We start from the raw sequence: 21,514 nt of genomic DNA on the forward strand, positions 1-21,514 counted from the left end.
ATATAGACTTTTGTTCACTAGACGTGTCTGTTTTACAGTTGTAACCATTCAAATTATTTCTTCTGGTCGCTTCATGTGTTGATCACTTTAACAATGAGTGTGAAATGTTGGCCAGACATTGCTAAGAAAGTCTGGCCCACAATTCACACTTCATGTTTAAATCAAGACCAGCATGTCTCCTATTCCTTCTCTATTCAGTCTGTCACCCGCACTCCTCTGTAAAGGCCAGGGGCTACGCCCAAGTCGTGCAGTGATTTCCACCACAGCTCCCTGCGTCTCTGGGCACTCTTTTCAGCACTTGAACTAACTTTAAAAGTTAGGACATGGACTGGAGAGAGAGGACATTTAATTAGTGTGTGGGATGGGGAAGAGAGTCTCTTGGTTGTGGGGGACCGATCGATTAATCTTGAGCCCAGCACATTGTGGCCATGCTCAGTGGATCACTTTGGTATTATAGTGGCCCATTTGTGATTGTGATACCTAACAAGATGGCTCAGCGAGATGTGCACCCGCCTATGAAATATACATAGCTCTGCATGTCACAAATTTGAATCTTGGTCAGCCAGACTTAGCATTCAATCTTTTTGAGGTTGTTAAATTGAAAACCATACATTTAGTAATAGTACCACCTCTTATTTGCAGTGCTTACAAATGGCAGAAGTGAGGCATGAAGTGCTATGCAAAAAGCAAGCTGTTATATAATGGGGGCATCCTTGGCAGCATTTTGACCTTCCCTGAGATCAGAATGACTGATTCTAGGTATGCTGAGACATGCCTCACAAGAATTTGGCTATTTCTGTCTTAATAACTATCATTGTTATAAATGTGATTTATACTTGATATCATGAGGCATATAAAAGTGTCCATCAGTGACATGTTGTGGACAACATTAACAACAATCTAGCTCTTTTTAGTAGTGGCCCATCAATTACTTGTTGTAGCCATTCTTGAAACACGTCTAGTTACTGCTGATAAATGGGAGGACCCATACATAAAATACTGTAGACATTGCTGACATATGTCTTGCTACTCCTTGCATAATTGCAGTTTAAGTCCCTGGCACATAAGACATCCCTGGTATTTGATGATGACAAAGGGTATAACAGTGAGAAAGAATCCGTCGGTGTGTGGTAGCATTAAGTTACAGCAGTTTGTGAAAATAACAAGCTAGTTCCTGGGAAGAAAAATGTATTTACTATCTAAGAATGAAAACGTGTTGTTTCTTGACTAAATTGTGTTAATGAAATTTACAAGCTTTTGTTTACGGAAATTATCCAAAATGAACAGTCTGTATTTGATATCAAAATGTGTTTATTTTCTGAAACTGGAAAAATAATTTTGGGTACAAAATGGTGCATTCCTGGTATTTAAAGGATACCCGACTTATAGTTCATGCTTTCCTGGAGAGGATTACTGTTGACCTTCGTCCTTGGTGCCAAATAGCAATTACTGCTACAGCTGTTGCTTTGTTAGTTGTAATATTTTAGTGTATATTGATAACGTTTTTTGATATTATCACTAATGCTGTCTCAGGCCTCGTCATGTCAGAAAGACATAACCGGTCTGTTTTCTGATCCTGTAAGGGTAAAAAACGTTTACCGCGAATCTTTGTTCCCGCAGGGAATCACAACGCGGTCGTTACAACGACTGCGTTGTGATTCTGCATACCATTACTCCGCAAGTCAGAACAACGACTTGCGGAGGGGGGGGAAGGTGTTGGATTTAAAATCCAACACCTTTCCCTAGTGTCCGCACAGACTGGAGTTGGAATAGTAAATTATACCATTCCAACATCCAGCGCCCCCCTCCGCAAGTCGTTGTTCCGACTTGTGGAGTAATGGTATACGGAATCACAACGCGGTCGTTGTAACGACCGCGTTGTGATTCCCTGCGGGGTAAAACACTGCGGGATGAGGAGATAGATTCCCTGTAAGGTCTCTATAAATTGAGCGATATCACTGATGCTCAGGTATGTGATATGTGCATAGCTCTGTTGTCTATTGCCTGTGATTGAAAAATAACCCTTCCTTTGCAAGAAGATTCTCATTCCTAAGTATATGAATACGGGCCTGATTTAGAGGTTGGCAGATGGAGTAAGGGCCATCAGGGTAGGGGAGGTCTTTATGTCCGCCACCGTGCCTCCACTCCGCCCACCAAATTTAGAATTCACCGCTTGCCCTGCAATGAGCTCTATGGGTTTGTATGAACCGGCACCATGGCGGTTCATACAAAGCCTTTTAAAAGTTTGCCATATGTCTATTAAAAGCTTTATCTTTTCCAAAAACAAACTCCCAAAGCGGGAGTTTGTTATTGAAAAGAAAACAATTAATGGCCCCAACACCATGGTGTGGTGGTCATTTGTTTTTTAGGTCGAGGACTACCCGTCTGCCGAAGGCAGAACCGGAAGTCGAGATTTAATGTTTCCTAGAGTGGCTCCTTAGCCCGCCTCTCTTTTTGCCTCTCCTCCATTGGCTGGCTTCCTAAACGGAGGCCCGCCATTGGAGGAGAGAGCCGTCCCTCCAAATAGGCTCCGTCTTTTTCAGATTCGGGGGCGTGTTCCTTGCTGTTCTTTCCACTTTTTAGCCACGCCCTTTTAGAACAGCAGGAACACGCCCCCGAATCCGAAAAAGTTTCGGAGCTTCCATCCGCCATTGTTTTGCTGTCCTCTGGCCGTGAGGATCTTCGTGCTGTTGTGAGTATAGTTGGCGGCGCTGCCCTTCGATGAGCAGGGATCCGCACTGTGCCTTGGACGCCTTTCCCCCTTGTTAGACTCTCTCTGTAGGTGGGGCCCCTTACAGCTAGTAATCTCACCCGGCCTTGTTTAGCATTCAGATTTTGTTTCCTCTCATATCCCCTTTTATAGTGCACACTACTGAAGACGTGAACAGCTTACAAAACTGAGCACAGTAACTCCAAACGTTCAGATGGTGAAGAGATCAGAGAGATCTGTAAGCCTTTCAGCCTGCGCAAGCTCGAAACGGAGCTGTAGTATTTACAAATGAAACAATTTCCACACAAAACTTAGCTGCGCCTTTAAAATCATGCATCGCTTAACAGTTGCACTTGTATGACTGCTCGTAGATTGAAGCTTTACAGAGACAGCCTCTGTTTGCACACCTGCATCCTACGCTGCTTCTCTGTAGAAAGGTGTTAGAGGCAGGGCCCATCCCCCAGCAGAGTTAAGAGAACGCGGGTCTCTTGCGATGCTAATTGTCCCTTTGTTATGCGAAGAGATGCATTTGCATCTCCAGTCCGGCGGCATCCTGAGGCCCTGCCCGAGTTTCCTCTCAAAGCAGGGAGTGTTCACAGACGCTGTTGAGAAAGGCCTCACAGATTTTAGAATCATGCCAAACAAGCGCACCTCTCTTTTAAGGCCTGATGACTTAATCAGTTAACCTCCAAGTGCCTAAAATAAACACAAAATGAATGTGTCCGTGTGTAATGTTACACAGGCTACATACAGTTTTGAAGACACAATTGGGATGTGCAGAATGAAACAGGCGTACCTTTTGTTTTATCAAGTGTATATATGCATTTTTTTTATTTCTGTTGAGTTTAACATAGTCTTGCGCAAGCTTTTGTGCTGCACCGCAGAGCGAGCACCTGCCTCTGTGGGCCTGCAGTCAATAAAGAAACCCTATTTACCCCATATTTATGTCAGTTACTACATTATTTTCAGACAGTACAGCTCAGAAATAGCAGTCAAAGGTTGCCTAGTTTTGTTTCTGACCTTTGTTGTCTAAAACTAAAGCACCAATTTAGAGAAATATCATGATACTGTTCCAGCAGCTAAATAATTCATAGTTAATATTTAGCTGCTTAACAGAGTACCGGGAAGTTGTATTGGGTACCTATTTCTAAAGCAGGAGGAGCGGTCTCATTGGATACACAATTGTGGCACACCTGCTCCCTGGCATAAGTGTTGTGCTCACACAATAAATAAGAGTACATACAAAATCAACACAACTATAAGGTGCACTGCAATTGCGTCTATAACTATAATTGGGGCTCAGATCAAGACATGTGGGGCTATGTGTATATTACCTGTTGCGACCAGCACACAACACTGCAATATCAGAGTATGCGTCACAACTTGTGGGTTCATGAAACAGGCATGTACATAGTCAAAGAGTGATTGGTTCTAACGTCTCGCTGCAATCTTATGCCAACATTGATTTTTAAAGGGGCAGAGATTATGGAAGAATATAAATGGCAAATAGTCTCTTTATACTCATAAAGAATGTAGTTTTCTTATTCTCCGCCCTCTGTGTTCATAATTTCTAAAATAAGAACAAGAGTTGTAGTTGAAAGCATCAAACAAAGGAAAATAAATTACTTTCAGGGTATCGCCTTTTCCTGCTTCTTTTTTTAATATAGCATGGACAACAGAGAAGCATGTTTAATTTTTCAAGGTGTAAATACAGGCCCTCAAGAGCAACTGGTCACAAAGGGAAGTGCAACTGTCTACCCATCCAGAACTGGTGTGAAGCAAACACAGTACCGAGGTGTCTAGCACGGCCCTTTAATGAACTAACAAAACGTTTTAGAGTCCTAGGGCCTAGTGGTTTGGGAAGTAAGTTATTATGCTGTAGCATTTGTATCAAATTTTGATGCAAAGGTTTTTTTTGCACAAAAGTTGATCAGCACTGCTCATTTGAACACTTTAGATAATGAAGCATTGCATAGAGTTGTGGAAACATTCATGTCAAATGATAATAAACATTGGTCTCACGTGGTAAAGCTGAGGTATAAACAGTAGTATTACACTACCCTATGATGATCAGCAGTTTTACACTTGGAATATCAAGGCACCAAACTCCTAGTACAATAACAGACTACCACACTTTTCTTCCGTGGTTCCACAGAAATCGTATAACAATCTGTGGCCACAGGGTAAGTCAGTCTTATTGCCGGATCTGGTGCTATTTGACAAGCACTCATAAAATATTTTAACCTTCCCAAAAATCTTTGTAGGTTTTCCTGAGGCTCTCACATTGGAAGCTATGTGGTCACAAACTAAACTTTCAAAGACCCCTAGTGCCTGCAAGAGCCAGCTTTTATTGCCACATGCAAGTATTGCCATGAAGATTTTGCATCATATTTAAATAAAAAGCTGTGCTGAAGTTCTGTGTAGAATTTGGTCTTTGGAATTCTTAAGAGTCTGTTCAAGGACCAGCTCACAACTGAGTATTGGCTCATGATATAGCGGCCTCGAATGGGTGCAAAAGACCCGCTGATGTGTTCAAAATTGTTAATTTGTGCATTAGATTGATGAAAAGTATACTATCTTGCACTACTTTGGAAACAAAAGTGTAAAGCTTGCAGTATAGCAATAAGCAGTTATATCTGATTATATACTTCACTATACAGTACATTCCTTCAAATCGCTTTAAGTGCAACAGCATCTCCCAAACTAACCTGCTGGTCATTAAATTGAAATGGGCAAATGAAAGGCTTTGTTAATCAGATGTTTGTCGTAACTTTATACTAAAAAAATGCTTTATTTCCATTTTATAAAGAAAATCAAGCCATTGCAACAAGCGAAAGGCAAAATATATTCCCTCATCACATGATAACATAGAACTTGCAGCTGCAATAGAACTATTAGCATACATGGTAACTTTTTCTGCATACACATTCTTGTAACCAATCCCCTCAGCAAGTAGGTTGATCTAACCATGCATCTAGGTTCCCTTTTGCCCGCCTCTAACCCCGAGACCCCTGGCAATCAAGCACAGCCCAAAAATCAGTTTCCTCCTCTTCTAGCCAGACAAGCCTTGTGCTGTAGGTGGTGCTGAAGTCATCCTCACCCCCCAAGTCCTAAACGGAGGCCCGCCATTGGAGGAGAGAGCCGTCCCTCCAAATAGGCTCCGTCTTTTTCAGATTCGGGGGCGTGTTCCTTGCTGTTCTTTCCACTTTTTAGCCACGCCCTTTTAGAACAGCAGGAACACGCCCCCGAATCCGAAAAAGTTTCGGAGCTTCCATCCGCCATTGTTTTGCTGTCCTCTGGCCGTGAGGATCTTCGTGCTGTTGTGAGTATAGTTGGCGGCGCTGCCCTTCGATGAGCAGGAATCCGCACCGTGCCTTGGACGCCTTTCCCCCTTGTTAGACTCTCTCTGTAGGTGGGGCCCCTTACAGCTAGTAATCTCACCCGGCCTTGTTTAGCATTCACGCGAAGCTCCGAGGGCGTTGCGTGCGGCGCCGGCCTCGGGAATCCTTAAGTCTTGACCAGCAGTTCATCTCATATGGCACATATTTCCGTTTTACTCCCATCGGTTTCGAGCTTTAAATGATCAGAGGGCGGGTGGCATTATCTGTGTACTCAGCTGGCATTCATCATAGCTTGTGGTGTTGGTGCTTGCAGTATTACATTGTTTACAGATAGCGCTCCATTCTACATCCTGCGTTTCCAAGTGCTGTAAACATCAGCTGTTCTTGTTTTCCGATGTAACTTGCATACCTTGTTAGGATAGAAGGCTGAGTCGGCTTTGGTAGGATTTAAGTCTTGACCAGCAGTTCATCTCATATGGCACTTATTTCCGTTTTACTCCCATCGGTTTAGCACTAGTGTTCTTAACAGAATTAAAAGCTTACACGCTTATCATGGTGCTGGAAAGTGAACGAATCTCTTCCAGACTAGTGCACATGTTAAGTGCCTGTGTTAGTCTAGTGCCATGGAACTCTCAGGGGAGACACGTTTCTGAACGCGTAGCCTCCTTCATCTACGTTACTTTACAGTACTTTGTGCTCCAGTGGAAGAGAGGGCGCTGGACGCTGGTTCAGCATTGTTTCTCGGCGCTTTGGCGGTATGTCAGAACACCGAGGCTAATAATATAGACATGTATTGACCCCCACGAGATCGACGACTATTATATGGTTCGGATCACCATACTTGTGGAGTGAAGAGTCACTATTTTACCTCTCCGGTGAGGGAGTGGCCGCCTGGCCATTGGAAGGATGACGTGCGTCAGCCTCTGCTCCCCAGAGAGTCTCTGTACCCCCAGCCAGCCTCTGTAGATGCAGTACCCAGCCAGTCAGCACGTCCCTGCACCCTCAGCCAATCTCAGCGCTACCAGTCTCTGTACCCAGCCAGTCTCTGTACCCTGCCAATCTTTGTATTCGAACCAGTGACCGCATTCCCGGCCAATTCTCGTAGCCACAGCCCTGCGATTCTTCAGCACAAATATAATGAAGTCCATGTTCTCCACTTTAGAACACAATTAAAAAGTAAATGTAAGTACTGTAACACTTATTTGTATTCGTGAATGAGCTCAGAGCAAATGCACTTTCAACTACTTCTCTCTCTAAAAAGATCACTACCTCACTCTCTCACTCCCTCACTCTCTATATCACAACTTCACTCTCTCTCTAACTCACTACATCACTCACTCTCTATCTCTCTACCTCACTCTTTCTATCTCACTAACTCACTTTCACTGTCTCTTTCACTACCTCTCTCTATCTCACTACATCACAACACCACTCTGCTTACATCTCACTACCTCACAACATCCCTCTCCCTCACTACATCACTGTTTCACTACCTCACTCTCTCTCACTACATAACTCTCTCTACCTCACTACTCCACTCTATCTCACTACCTCACTATCTCACGACTTCTCTCTCTCAAAACATCACTACCTCACTCTCTAGCTCACACCCTCACAACTTCACTCTCTCACTCACTACCTCAATCACTCTCTATCTCACTACCTCACTCTTTCTATCTCACTAACTCACTTTCACTCTCTCTTTCACTACCTCTCTCTCTATCTCACTACATCACAACATCACTCTATGCTTATATATCACTACCTCACAACATCCCTCTCCCTCACTACCTCACTCTCTCTATCTCACTACCTCACTCTCTATCTACCTCACTCTCTATCTCACTACCTCACTCTCTATCTACCTCACTCTCTCTCACTACCTCACTCTCTATTTCAATACCTCACTCTCTCTCTCTATCTCACTACCTCACTCTCTCTCTGCTAATGCAATAGGTATCACATATGCAAAAAAAGCTAATGCCAATAGAAATGACAATGCCATTTATTTAGGGATACAAAAATGATAAAAAAATAATGAGCAATACCAATAGCTCTACCTATAATATTGCCGAGACCATTGCATTGTAAATGCTTGTTATTTTTACTGTTCCTCACCTCCAAGATATGCCTGGCGGTGAAGGCCAGTAAAAAAAAAAAAAATACATCCAGCACTCACTCTAAATAGGGCAGGTGATTATATGGATTACCTCAGATTCCTCCCTATGGCCGTCAGGGGAAGGTTTGTGCCGAAAGAATACATTTTGCTCCATCGGAATAATATTAACGGTGTGCCTTACATAAAATCTGACTGAGAGTTTGGCGGATAGGATACTCCTTCACCGTGGTGATGAGTACCCTGTCTGGAAAACTCCAGATTAGGCTCTAAGAATCTACTTGGAAGCAGAGAGTGAGAAAATGAAAGAAAGCGGAGAGCTGAGGTGAAGAAAGATGCTATCTTCATTTTCGAATTTCATTGCCAGATCTTTCAAACTAGCTATAATACATATTTAGGGAAACGTGGGGAAAATGCAGTGCTAGCCATTTTTCCCTAGTTTCTTGAAGAGTGACCTACACAACACGGTTTACAAGGTGAGGTCTTGGTTGCCACACCATGGAATTATAGTTAAAATGTATTTAAGTATTTTTCATAGAAAACCCCTTTGTAAACTTCTGAAGGGGGATCAGGCTTGCTCACTTGGTTGCCACTTTTGGGGACAAATACTTCTACTCCACTGCTTTGTAAGTTCACCGGCTGCCACTGAGAGTCTGACCAGTTGCCACGGAGAGTGGCTGATCAGAAATTGTCATTGCATCTCTTTTCCTCATGCCATGTCTACCCACAAATGTCCAGATTCTATCACCACCTTATTAGAGATAAAGAACAATGGTCCTGAGTTGGGAAAAAAATAATGAATTTCTTTCTTCTTATTGAGTAAAGGTGAAAGTGGATACCAGCTGCTCCCTGGAGCATGTAACTCGAGACAGAGTGAAAATGGGACAAGGAAAGCGAAGACCACCAACCAGAATACACCTAAAAGAGGTCAGTGCTCATGCGTCAGCATCCCCAAAGTTAAGCACATTTGGTAAATCTCATACAGAGGTTCTGATTCTTGAATATACAAAACATGAAGCATCTGATTGTAAAAGGGCTGTAGATGTATTTGTTAGTGTATTATGTTGGGCTAATCACGTTGATGGAAGCATTAAAAAGCTATGAAAAAAGTAACTGTGTCAAAAAGGTAACTGGAATACACAGTACAGCTGGGCAGGGCAACAGCTCCTATTATAGCACTCCAAGGATCACGGTCTTGTGTTTCCAGTCAGGATGTTGTTGTAAGTTCAGTTTCCAGCTCAGTCTCTCAGAAATGATTTTGGTCTGATGCAGACCAAATCAGTTTAGATTATTGCACCACAATGACTCAGCTTTGCCAACTCCTGGCACCTAGTCTCACATCACTGGTGATGACTGAGCAGCTAGGAAAGGATCAATGAATAAGTCTGAAGTTTAATTTTCGTTCAAGAGGTGTGGAAAACTGGTGGACCATGGGCACTCGAGGGGAAATATGTTCCAACACTTTTCTGTCTTTTTGGCAGAATGCAGTCCTTCTTAATTGCAAGATAAAACCTGGCGGAAGTCTCGAGAAAAGCTCTTGATTTGCAAGTGATTTCAAGGGTTCGGAAATTGAGAGCCAAAGAGTGTAGTCATTTAGTTGCTAAGCAGGCAAGAGCACAGGTAGTCAATGCCAGGCCCAACAAGAATCAAGAATTTTTGTTTAATGTGGTAAACAAAAACAGGGCTTTCATACATTCCAAAGAGCAACCTGGGTAAATACAACTCAAGAGATATACTTGTTCCTTTGCAGTCATTTTACTACCAATTGTGCATGTTTATAACCTAAGAGGTCTGGATTCTGAATATGGTGTATATGCAAATGGTACAATATATGACAGGACTTTAAAACAGTACAACAATGGGAAGGTTTTATGTATCTGTTTCTTGTGGAACAAGTTCTAGAACAAAATTGCTTCCATTAAAGCGCTCAGTGATGGTATTTGAAAATATTTGAAACTTAAAGTAAGTTTGGTTAATACAGGAATTTATAGCAGAAGATTTTTTACCAGTCTAGGAAGCTTCAAAATATTCTAAAGGTCAGTTCAGATATAGTTGCAATTTTAACACTTTATATTGAAAAAATGGGTCTTCTACAAGAGAAGAAGAAGGACACTTATATTCTTATTCGCATACAAAAGAGGCTACAAACAATGATGGAGAGAGTCTTATAATTCCATTTATTTCAACAAGAAGTATTAACTTTGAAACTGCTAAATGCTCTCTACAATCACCAGGATTAAGGGAAAAAAAGCAAAATAGCCCCAAATGGATCATGCAATTCTCTTAATATTTGAACAATGTCTCCAGCTTTCAACAGATTATTTATCTATGTGCTTCTTATCTGTGTCCTGATTACATGGACAATATGCGCGGGATCAATGAGAATAGGTTTTCATATTCCGTTTACCTATCTGATGCCTAGAACATATTGCTTGGTGTCAAGGACAACAGTTTTTCATTTTTATTTTGTCTAGTAGACAAGTAGGCCCTGCAGCACAAACTCTACAGTTGTGTGAAAGAGAATTGTGTCTGCTATTAAGGCAAGATTTGTATCCATTTGTCAAAATTCTTCAATATTGTTTATTTGTTTTATTACTGCACAGCCACAATGAGCCGTAAATAAATTCAGCTTAGATTATTGACAGTTCTTTTAGTATAAAATATTTACACATATTTGCAAAATGTAATATTTTGAGGATATATATATATATATATATATATATATATATATATATTTTTTTTTTTTTTTTTTTTTACCCTAACTTCTTCTCTGTGAAAGGTTTGGCAGGCAACAAAGGGGGTGGAACAGGGGAGACACTGATCAATAAAGATATGAGTTTAGACAACAGGGGTTATTAATGATGACTATAGAGTAGCAACGACATTAACCTCTGGCTGCGCATGCCCATTCAGGGCTAAAATCAAATAGATGTATTTCATGAATTATAATGAACATCTAATGTATATATGTATTAGAAACTGTGTAATTACTTGGAACCACACATGATAGCAAAGCACGTTATAAGATGTCTGCCCATTAAGAGATCTTGAAAAGTGATACAATGTTTCCCTCCTCTATTTCAATGATATAGAAAGTAGCGACCTCCTCTCTCGATGTCAATGAAACTTTATTATTTGATTTAAATGACGAAAAAAATGTAAACCTTACCGACATTGACAAAGGCGTGTAGCCGAAACGCGTCTGTCGGGTGTTTTCTTGTTCTGTTGCTAAATAAATCGTAATGAAGATAATCCCATGGAGTGCGCCTCATTTATGATCCGGGATAGGATCAACGACTAGGAATATATATATATATATATATATATATATATATATATATATATATATATCCTCAAAATATTACATTTTGCAAATATGTGTAAAGATTGACAAAGCCTGCTGCGCAGGCGAAACGCGTCTCTTTTTATGCGTGGGTCGTGGGAGACCTGAACAACAATAAAGAACTCTTATCTTTGCACACTTTGAGTACGTGCCTCTTCGTTTGGAGTAGGATTGGTTCTCATATATATATATATATATATATATATATCTACTGGCGGTCGCCAGTAGATAGTTATAGTTAGGACTGAGTTCCCATAGGAGATCTGGAAATTCTATTTTGAATAACTTTGGCGCCGGTTGACGAATCCTCGCGAAATTTTCAAAACTAATGGGGCGCTCCGCTCAGCTCCTACCCTGAAAGTCTCGGGGTGATTCGTCAAGCGGGGGCTGAGAAAAAAGGGGGGTCCCAAAACGCGTTTTCCCCATGCATTTTCCCATAGGACCTTTAGTCGAAGGTACAGCCCGAACGGCTGAACAGAATGACTTGAAATTTGGCAAAGAGGTAGTCCTCAGGTCAGGCATGTGCCTTTTGCATATATGGTGTCAATCTGTTCAGTAGTTCCTGAGAAAATTGCATTTAAAAGTACATAAATATCTATATGCGCGCACCGTGCGCGAGCGTAATTCTGATTGGTGGTTAGATGTCAGTCAACATTCGAATCGGTCGAAATCAGGAAGTGTCGGACGCCATTTTGTGTGTGACAGTGAAAAAGAAAGGTGGAGAACGTGAAAAGGGGGCAGGGTAGAGAGTTTCTGACCCCTAGCCTTTGTCAGGGGGTCCCTGAAGGACCCCGAAGGGTGAAAAAAACATTTTTTTTTTTTTTTTTAAATCGGGGTGCGCGCACGGTGCACGCACGGTGAAAAACCCTTAAAAAAAAAAAAAAAAGAAAGCATTTTAAACTGTTTTATTACAGGATACAGTCAATCTAGAACTATATACATAGGTAGTTTATTGTAAAATAAATATATAAAAAATATAATAATACATACATAAATTAGCATTTAAAAAACCTTACAAATTCACTAAAAAAACCATAGGTTTCACACACGTTATAGTTAGAAATTAGCATTTAAAAAACCTTGCAAATTCACTTAAAAAACCCTAGGATTCACACACGTTATAGTTAGGAATTAGCATTTAAAAAACTTTGCAAATTCACTGAAAAAACCATAAGTTTCACACATGTTATAGTTAGCTGGACTTTTCACTCGTACAAAACCATTGAAATTCCCCCGTTATAGTTAGTTCAGGTAACTATAACTCGCGCGACCGCAATCCACTGCTGATGACGTCACATATATTGCTGGTGTTCCTACTTTGAACCAAGGATCAAGGGAGACATTTCTCGATTTAAAGAACAAATGCACGCACTGGTTAAACTGCACCAAACCCCTTCCGAAACAGTGCTCAAGTGAGATTCTATTTGCAAGGAGAATTAACTGGGTTGGACATAGAGCCAAAGACGTTCCAGGAGATTGTGTAGTCATTAATTTTAGGAACCCAAATACGGTTAGGTATATCTGCACATTCCAGCCAGGCCCCAACTTCAGTCCCCACTCAGTAATTAGAGCTCTCCCCCTTATCTATTTTTACCCAGGACCCCAGTACTTTAGTACTAATGATTTCAACAGGGGAAGGGTGGACAATGCGCGAATTGGTAGGGTTGGACTACCCCCTCTTGATTCTAATATAATTCAAGGCCAAGATCGACTTTGCCCACCCCCGCTCGAAGCTTTCCACCACTTTAATAGATATAGCACCCTCGATCAAGTGGATTGACGCTCGAACCCTAGTATTTTGAAACTGCCCTCAGTCCCGGGGAAACAGTTAGTAATAGAAGGGCTGACAAATTGGCCTATGCTGGAAAGTATGGAAAGGGTAACTACTTCACCATCCAATACCAATTCTGTTGCTGACCAGACTTTAATTCTAAGCAAACCAAAGCCGAGTCCTCGTTTATTGTCATGGAATGTGGCAGGTCTCAAGAGCAAACTGGACTGCGAGGACTGGGGCGCCTTTATAGACAATTTTGATATTTGTCTAATGCAAGAGACATGGGCATTAGAAAATTCACATAGGGTAGGCTTTGCATCCTTTAATACACTGGCTGTAACTAGTGGTAGGGGTAGACCTTCAGGGGGCCTTACCACCTGGGTGGCACTCCATTTGGGTGCCTTGGCAAGGCAAATTCATACCAACTCAGAAGACATTCAATGTACCTTACTTGAGTTGCCAAATAACATCCACTTGGCTCTCCTGAATGTCTACTCAAGACCTTCTCAGGGTGGTTGGGAATCTGAGGTCATGGAACTGCTAAATAAATTTATTCTGACTCTGGATCCAGAATATTCTGTGGTTGTAGGTGGCGACTTTAATTGCCAATACGAACCACTCTGTGTGTCGACTTTAGACGACCCAACCACAGAGAATGAATACCGGAATATCCCCGATCCAATGATTCTAAAGGTCAAAGCATGGACCCCTCTGGTCCTCCAGATCTCCGCTCTTACCCTTTCCCTGTCATTGAGGGCATGCAACGGGAGATTTGATTCTGACAGACCAGGACGAGTTACTTTTAACAGGGCCGGACATACCTCTATCCTTGATTATATTCTCATTGAAACCAGATCTTGGGACAAGGTGCTTGATTTTAGGGTATTAGATCGAATTGATAGCGATCATAACGCTCTAGCTGTAACTTTCAAACCAGGCTGTTGGGGCATGAGCACCTATGATATACCATCATCCCTCATTGCACAACCCCCCATATTACACAATAACAAACGAAGGGTGAGATGGCCCCGCATCGCAGCAAGCCCAAATAAAATCTCAGAAATTTATAGTCTTGCCCTGCCTCATCTTATCGAAATGTCTGAGGTGGGTTTACCTCGATCTCCACCAGAACAGGCAACTGGACCAACAGGCATTCACCTACAGTTAGTAGATAAACTCTCGAAGGCGTTCTGTCTGATTGGGTCCGTGAGGCCCCATCTGCCTAAAAGGCAATTGTGGTACTCTGCCGAGTGTAGGAAATCGAAGAGCGAGTTACTCATCGCCATCAAGGCCCTAGACAAAGGCAGGATCAAAGTATTGAGGGCTAAACATAAACAAACCTTAGAAAGGGCTAGAAAATCATGGGAGTTTGACATCTGGGAAGAACTAAGATCGACTTTGGTAGCAAAGGACTTTAGGGGCTTCTGGACTATTGTCAGCAACGGCAGGAAAGAAGCAGGAACGATCGCATTCCCAAATATAGCGCCAGCGGTATGGGAAGCTCATTATGGGGGTCTTTATTCAAGCCCAAATGACAATGTACCACCTTTGTCCATTTCTCCTCCCAGACTCCCTAGCCAAGCTGAAGCTACAACGACGATAACGACAAAGGAGGTGGAAATGGCTATATATCTATTGATACCCAACAAAGCGCCGGGATTGGACAAAATCCCTGGCGACCTCTACCGTTCGGAAACAAAGATCTGGGCGCCGTATCTTTGTGCCCTATTTAATTTTATTTTAATTTTATTCTGACGGGAGGTGATCTCCCAGAGTCCTGGCTAGGTGCGGACCTATATTTAAGAAAGGCTGTCCTTTAAAACCGTCAAACTATAGGCCCATCAGCCTAATTGACATCACACAGAAGCTGTTTGGGCGTATAATATTGGACAGACTCCAGGCTTGGGAGACTGATAATAACATCTTAAGCTTCCTGCAAGCAGGATTTAGAAAGGGCACCTCCACTGTTGACCAGATCTTTCGACTCCAGGTCATACACTGGAAGACCGTGAGTTTAGAGGGTGGCAGCCTCTATCTCATTTTTGTTGACCTGAGGTCGGCATTTGATCTGGTCCCGAGAGAAAATCTGTGGAAGGTGCTTCGGGCCCTCAATGTCCCCTCATATCTTTTGGATATTGTGTGCAGACTCCATACACAAAACTTTGCCCAGGTTAGATGTGGCAAATATGGTGAGCTTTCTTCCCGCTTTCCCGTCAACCGTGGAGTCCGACAGGGATGCGTGTTGGCACCCACGCTATTCTGTTTATATATCAACGGGCTCATTAAACATCTGGAAGGTATTAGGGACACAGATGTGCCAAGACTTGCCACGGGTATGGTGCCAGCGTTGATGTTCGCTGACTACACTCTTTTGTTGTCACGAACGTCAACTGGCATCCAGCGTATTTTGGATGGCTTTGTGGATTTTTGCGCAGAAAGAGGCTTAGAGATCAATTTAGCTAAAACTAAATTCATGATCCTCAATCCCCCCAAACACACACGGCCAAACCCAGTCCTGAATGGCGTTCACCTTGAGCGGGTAACTACATTCGGCTATCTGGGGATTTTATTACAAGAAAATTTTGGTTGGGGTGGTCAAATTGCCAATTCTGCGCTAAAACTTGCCCAAACCACCGGGGGAATCTCCCAAGTATTCAGAGGTTCAGTCTCCAAACCAGTGTCCCCAGCACTAGAAATATATAGGACACAAGTAAGAGCAGCCTCCATATATGGAGCAGAACTGTGGGGCCACTCTAGAATACACAGCCTGATTGGGTCTGAAAATTCATTCGTGAGGAGTCTGTTGGGTCTTCCCTCTAGCTCCCCGTTGACCCCTATCAGGCTGGATTGTGGGTTGTTACCCATGGAACAAGTGCTAATGCTGCGTCCATTGATATACTGGAAGAGACTTTGGTCCAATGAAGAGTTGGGATTTTACCGTGAGGAATTTAAGGGAGTCTGGCCTCAACTAAAGAGCAAGAACATCCCTTGGCTGAGATTCGTTAGGGATATCTGCACTAAGATTGGCCTTCCTGAATTATGGACCTCTCCGGAGGTCTCATGCCCGGCTCTATCCAAAGTAAAATTGGCCGAACAGTTTAATAACTACCATCTTGCGTGTCTTTATGAATGCCCTAAGATCGGCAGGCTGACGGCTGTGTTCCTCCAAATTAAAGATAACTACAGGAGAGAGGAGTTTCTAGATCTGGTTAGTCCTCCGGCCGCGAGGAAGCTTTATTGCCAATTGAGAATGGGTTGTCTCCCGCTCAGATCATTCACATCTGGGTGGGATGTCAACAATATTACTGCCTGTCCGGCTTGTAGACATAGACTGGAGGACGAAAAACACGTTTTCTTTTTTTGCCCAATATACTCACCCCAAAGAAAACGTTGGATCAAGCCCATATGCAACAATCTTGGTTTCAGTGTGAAAAAGCAATGAGAGTCCTAAAGTACGATACCAAACCCCCGATAGTCTTTGCAGTTTCCCGGTTCCTCAATGCTATATGGATAATACGTAGGAAATTTTTGTAATTAATTACTTTGCCTAATATTTCCCTGTTTTCACCGAATGTATTTGTAATATTTCTCAACTATGAACTGACTGATTTTTCTTTTATTCTTCCTTTTATTATATTGTGTATTGTGATAATCTATGTCGCTTTTATGGCCACAGAGCCGAAATAAAGTTTATCAATGGCAATGGCAAATATATACAATTCATAGAAAAAGTTTTATTAACAATGATAAATAATTCAATCTTAAAACATATAAGACAAAAGGCGCTCAACACAATACACAAACAAAGTCCTATAAACAGTGCAATGTGTCAACAGACAAGTCGCTGAGGAACAAGGTTTACAAAAGTCAGAAGTTCAGGACAAAACAGAAACAATACAAAGCCTCTTCAATTTCGTCCACATATGTGCATCAACGGCATTTCGACCATAGTGAGACTAAATGGTCATCATCAGGACAAACAGTAATTATATGAGCGTCCGTACCAGTTTTAATAGAATATCTATTGTTAAAGTAGACCCAAACAAAGGTGCAACGGTCGTATGGAGTCTGCCCGGAAAATTACTGTAGAATGAAGATAAAGAGGAAATGCTGAATTATAATAGCTGGAGCTTATGCATAAATTCAAAGGCTCCAAGATTAGGCGAAATAATGGAACAGCCTATTCCCTCAAAGAATTTTAAGAAGCCAAATTAATTGGCAGAATGCTTAAGCATCAGTGCTAGTAGATCACATAATTACAGGCATTTATTCATCAGTAAACTGTCAGTCGCCTTTAATAAATTGGCACCAACATATGGGTCACTGACTTAGTCCAGCCCCACGGGTTCTGTAGCACGCTGTCCACACAAATAACTCCAGTAAGGTGTTGGTGCCAATTTATTAAAGGCGACTGACAGTTTACTCAGAAAGCTTTTCTCTTTCCTTTTTCCTTTTCTGTGTCTTCACTGGTAACATTTTCCATATTTTTCATATTATAATGTTTTCTTTAGGTTTTTTGATTTTTTGTTGAAATTTGATGCACGTATTGTTTTAATGTGAACCCTTGTTAGGATTCTAGTAGAATATCAGATGGTCACAATATCAAGGACCAGAATATCCGCAGTTAAATTTCTATAGATTTCTGTCTGTAATTCCTTGGTGATATAAACATATACTAACTCTGTGCACTTACCTCCTCGATATTCTGGTTTTCGCTATTTTGGTCATGATATTGTGCTCATTCCATATTCTGTTCTCAATATTCCCTACCACAATCCTCACAAGGCATTCCAGGCTTCCCACTGACATCTAGCCCATGTATGTAGATTTACAGAAAGCAGACAAATTCAGTGACTTTCTAGATCTATATTCTGAATATAACATGAGTCTGGGCATAATCATACAGACTATTAACAGGCCTCTGATATAATGAGAACTGTGCCAGAATGTGTTACTTCACTGCATGGCACCAAAAGGGACAAGTAGATTTAAAAAATATAACAAGACAAGTAGAACATTTTCACAATTGCACACCTCTACAGAACCATTGCACAAAGTACATAGGAGGCAATTACCTGTCTTTTTGTTCTATTTTTAGGTAGCCGATGGTGCCTCAGACGGTATGATGAGGCTTGATCTGGACGAGATGGGTAATGGCCCACAAAGCATCATACCCGATACGGGCGAGAAGGAAACACCATTGTCTCCCAGGGAGAATTACAAACCACCTATGCCACCTTCAAAGCCGAAACCTTCCTTTACTGCAGAGGAATCTTTGGATGAGGACCCTGCGGAAACCACCCTGGAATCTGACACTCCCTCTCCGCCACCTAAGCCCATTAAAGAACGGACAGCATCAAAAGAAACGCTTGAGGATACTGGAGATGCTGAAACCCTGCTTTGCACTAGTCAGGAAGATCTCACCAAGGATCCTTCCAAGCATGCAAGCAAGGCTCCAATCCCTCCCCCAAAGATCCTGTCAGATAAAATGAAGATAAAATGGGATGACCCAGCACCTGAGTACAAGGGTGTGAGGGTTTCCAATTCTTTGGAATCCAGCAAGGAAAACCTTTTGGATGTTGCTGAAAAGGAAGCCTACAAGCCTCCATTACCACCCCCCAAGATCTTGAAAGGAAATATGAAAAAGAAAGAGGATGGACTGAGTTCCAGCCAAAGCAGTTTGGATGTTATGGATCAGGATGCTGAGGATTCTGGGTATCAACAAGTGAAAGTGCAAGATGATTCTCCAGAAAAGTACCAGAAGAGTTCTCAGAATGAAGAGACATTGCTTATCAAAATGGTTAAGGAAGCTAATGGAGAAAAGACGAAGAAAGAAAATGAAGTAAAAATGGCACCCAGGCCAAATCAAATCTCAAATATCAGTGGAACAAAACCTGAAATAACCATTACCTTTTTAGGTGAATCACAAAGTCCACCATCTCCTGCCATGCAAGGTCACCCTGTTTCTAAAGCTAGGTGTTCCTCATTGGGAGATCTACTGTCCAAAGACAATTCGGATACTATAAGAGAAGGTCCTGTCTTGCTACTGAAAAAGGACCATCTGGATGAGATGGAAATCCGGCTCACCTCTGGCAGGGAGAAAACCGAGCTGCTTCTACAGCAAGTCCTACAGGGCGACATGGGTAAACACTCTGATGGTAATGGGCCAAAGGCCAGTGCTGAGGCTCTCCTGAGTGAGGCCGTGCAGCACCTCCGGCAAGCAAGTCAGGTGCTGCAGGAAATGAAAGACTTGGAGCAGAGCAAGGAGCCTGACCTTCTAATGCAGGAAGATAAGCAGAAGGGCCTGCTGGCTTTGCACAGGAGAAGTATGCCTTAGAGTAGGTTGCAGGGCAGAGTGTGCCACATGAATGAATATCACTCACCTCAGTTGCCTTGGGTCAAATTTGTAACTGCCACAATGCACTTTGGGTTCAAGATGGCATTAGCACTTAACAACCTTTAAGTATTTTATTCCAGTTATCTAGCTACAATTGACTAAATTGTCATGCTGTCCCTAACATGAAAAGTTAAGTTGTTCTCTTTACTTTCTTGTGAAGGAGGGGCATGAGGTAACCATAGAAGGAACATGCATTCCGATGAAAGAACGACTCTGGGGAGTGGGCTGTTTCAGTATTTTGGGGTAGGCTATTAAAACCAAGAAAGAAAGGGCCCCCATTATGCTGTGGCAGGTGGCCCACCATCATTCAGGGTGATGAAGGTAAATTCTTCTGCCATCATGTCCAGACTACTGGCCATCAAATTTAGAGATCTTGGCTGGCCCAGCGAAGATCTCTGTGTCTTCAGAGCAGCCACCATCATGGTGACTCATCTGAAGTAACTGAACATTTACTGAGTGGCTGCGATGTAATTATCTGACACTGGGAACAGAGAGAGCTGTTCATAAGAGTCACTTACTCGGCTATTTGCTTAATGTAGTAAAATCTGTGCTCAATCCTAAGGTCACATCCATTCATAATGACTGAACTCTCCATTCCCAGAACAATAAAATGTGATCCTACTAGTCAGAGATCTTTGATGCACAGAGGGGTAAAGAGGCACAGTGGGTGAGCACAGGGCTTGCAGGTGCATGGTAGCAAGGCACATATTTGGTTTTAGATCTTTATCATTTTCTTGTCACTATTTAATAATGAAACAGCATAAAATAAAATATAAAAACATCAATAAATGGTACATATTGACTTGCTCGAGGTTGTTCGTCTCTCACTTAAATTATGAAAATCTTTGCTTAGTGCTCTCATGTTCTTAGCCAGCATTGTAATATTATCACTTCTTAGTTCATGTGCGCTGACCATGTCCACACATTTTTCACTTCCCACCTACTAAGGGTTTCAAATTAGTCTTCTCCCTTCCCAGCTCTCATACCGCTACCCAACCATCACTCTTATGACCTATCATGTAACCTACTATTCATTCATGAATCAATGGAGGGGCATTATTCAGGGGCTCTGCTAATGTATTTGACATTTCAGCCCACATAACCAGATCCCCAGCTTTTCCCTTTACCGTTCTGACCCCTCACATTTGTAATTTTTCAGCCAGGCCCCATTCCATCATATCTTTTGCCATTTTTGTTTTCGTAGGGGTTCGAGAGGAGAGGCATTGTATGGCTATGTGCTGCTTTGCTAATAGTAGGTCCAGTGCTACAAATCTCTATTGTTACTGGGGTTGGGTATGATACCTAATAGTTAGTGTTTAATTGGTAATTCTGAATTGATACCTCTGCTTGGTCTCAATCTTGCCACAACCTCCCCCAACACTTACAGTATTACAAGTTCAGGTCATGTGTGACCTCCCCACACCTCAGACAAGCTGTGCATCAATATCTTAAGTATCCTGGAGGTGCCCTGGAGGGAGTTAGGTAGGTGCGATGTACAAAATTGAAGTGTGTTAATTTAAAACCTAGCATTACTATCAATCTCCTGTATTTGCACACAGTCTTTTCCCCCCTCCACAATTGCTCCTGTAGATCACGCACCATAACTGTCTTGGCTTCAGTGGCAATTGTTTCCTGTTTAGTAGAGCATTATAAATATGTGACGCCAGTGTATGATCTTTCCCTGTTACCACTATATCTATAATTAACGCATCGGGGAATCATTACCTGACATCGCAGCAATCTTTGGTAAATAACACCTCCTTTCCTGACATGTCCAGTTTTAGTACAGTCTCTACAACCCAGGTAGAACATCGTATTCTGTCTATTAAATCA

At 42.1% G+C, this 21,514-nt stretch overlaps 1 protein-coding gene across 1 annotated transcript in view; it reads left to right on the forward strand.

The window, feature by feature from the left end:
- PLEKHO2 (pleckstrin homology domain containing O2) overlaps positions 1-21,060 on the forward strand; it is a 214,584-nt gene extending 193,524 nt beyond the window's left edge. Inside the window, exons 5-6 of the mRNA XM_085644554.1 lie at positions 8,993-9,094; positions 18,383-21,060. Coding sequence (XP_085500680.1) covers positions 8,993-9,094; positions 18,383-19,621 — 1,341 coding nt within the window. The 3' untranslated portion in view covers positions 19,622-21,060. The remainder of the gene's footprint in view (positions 1-8,992; positions 9,095-18,382) is intronic.
- Positions 21,061-21,514: the final 454 nt, after the last annotated feature.

The sequence above is a fragment of the Triturus cristatus genome, chromosome 3_1 (assembly GCF_964204655.1).
Source record: "Triturus cristatus chromosome 3_1, aTriCri1.1, whole genome shotgun sequence".
Taxonomy (NCBI): domain Eukaryota; kingdom Metazoa; phylum Chordata; class Amphibia; order Caudata; family Salamandridae; genus Triturus; species Triturus cristatus.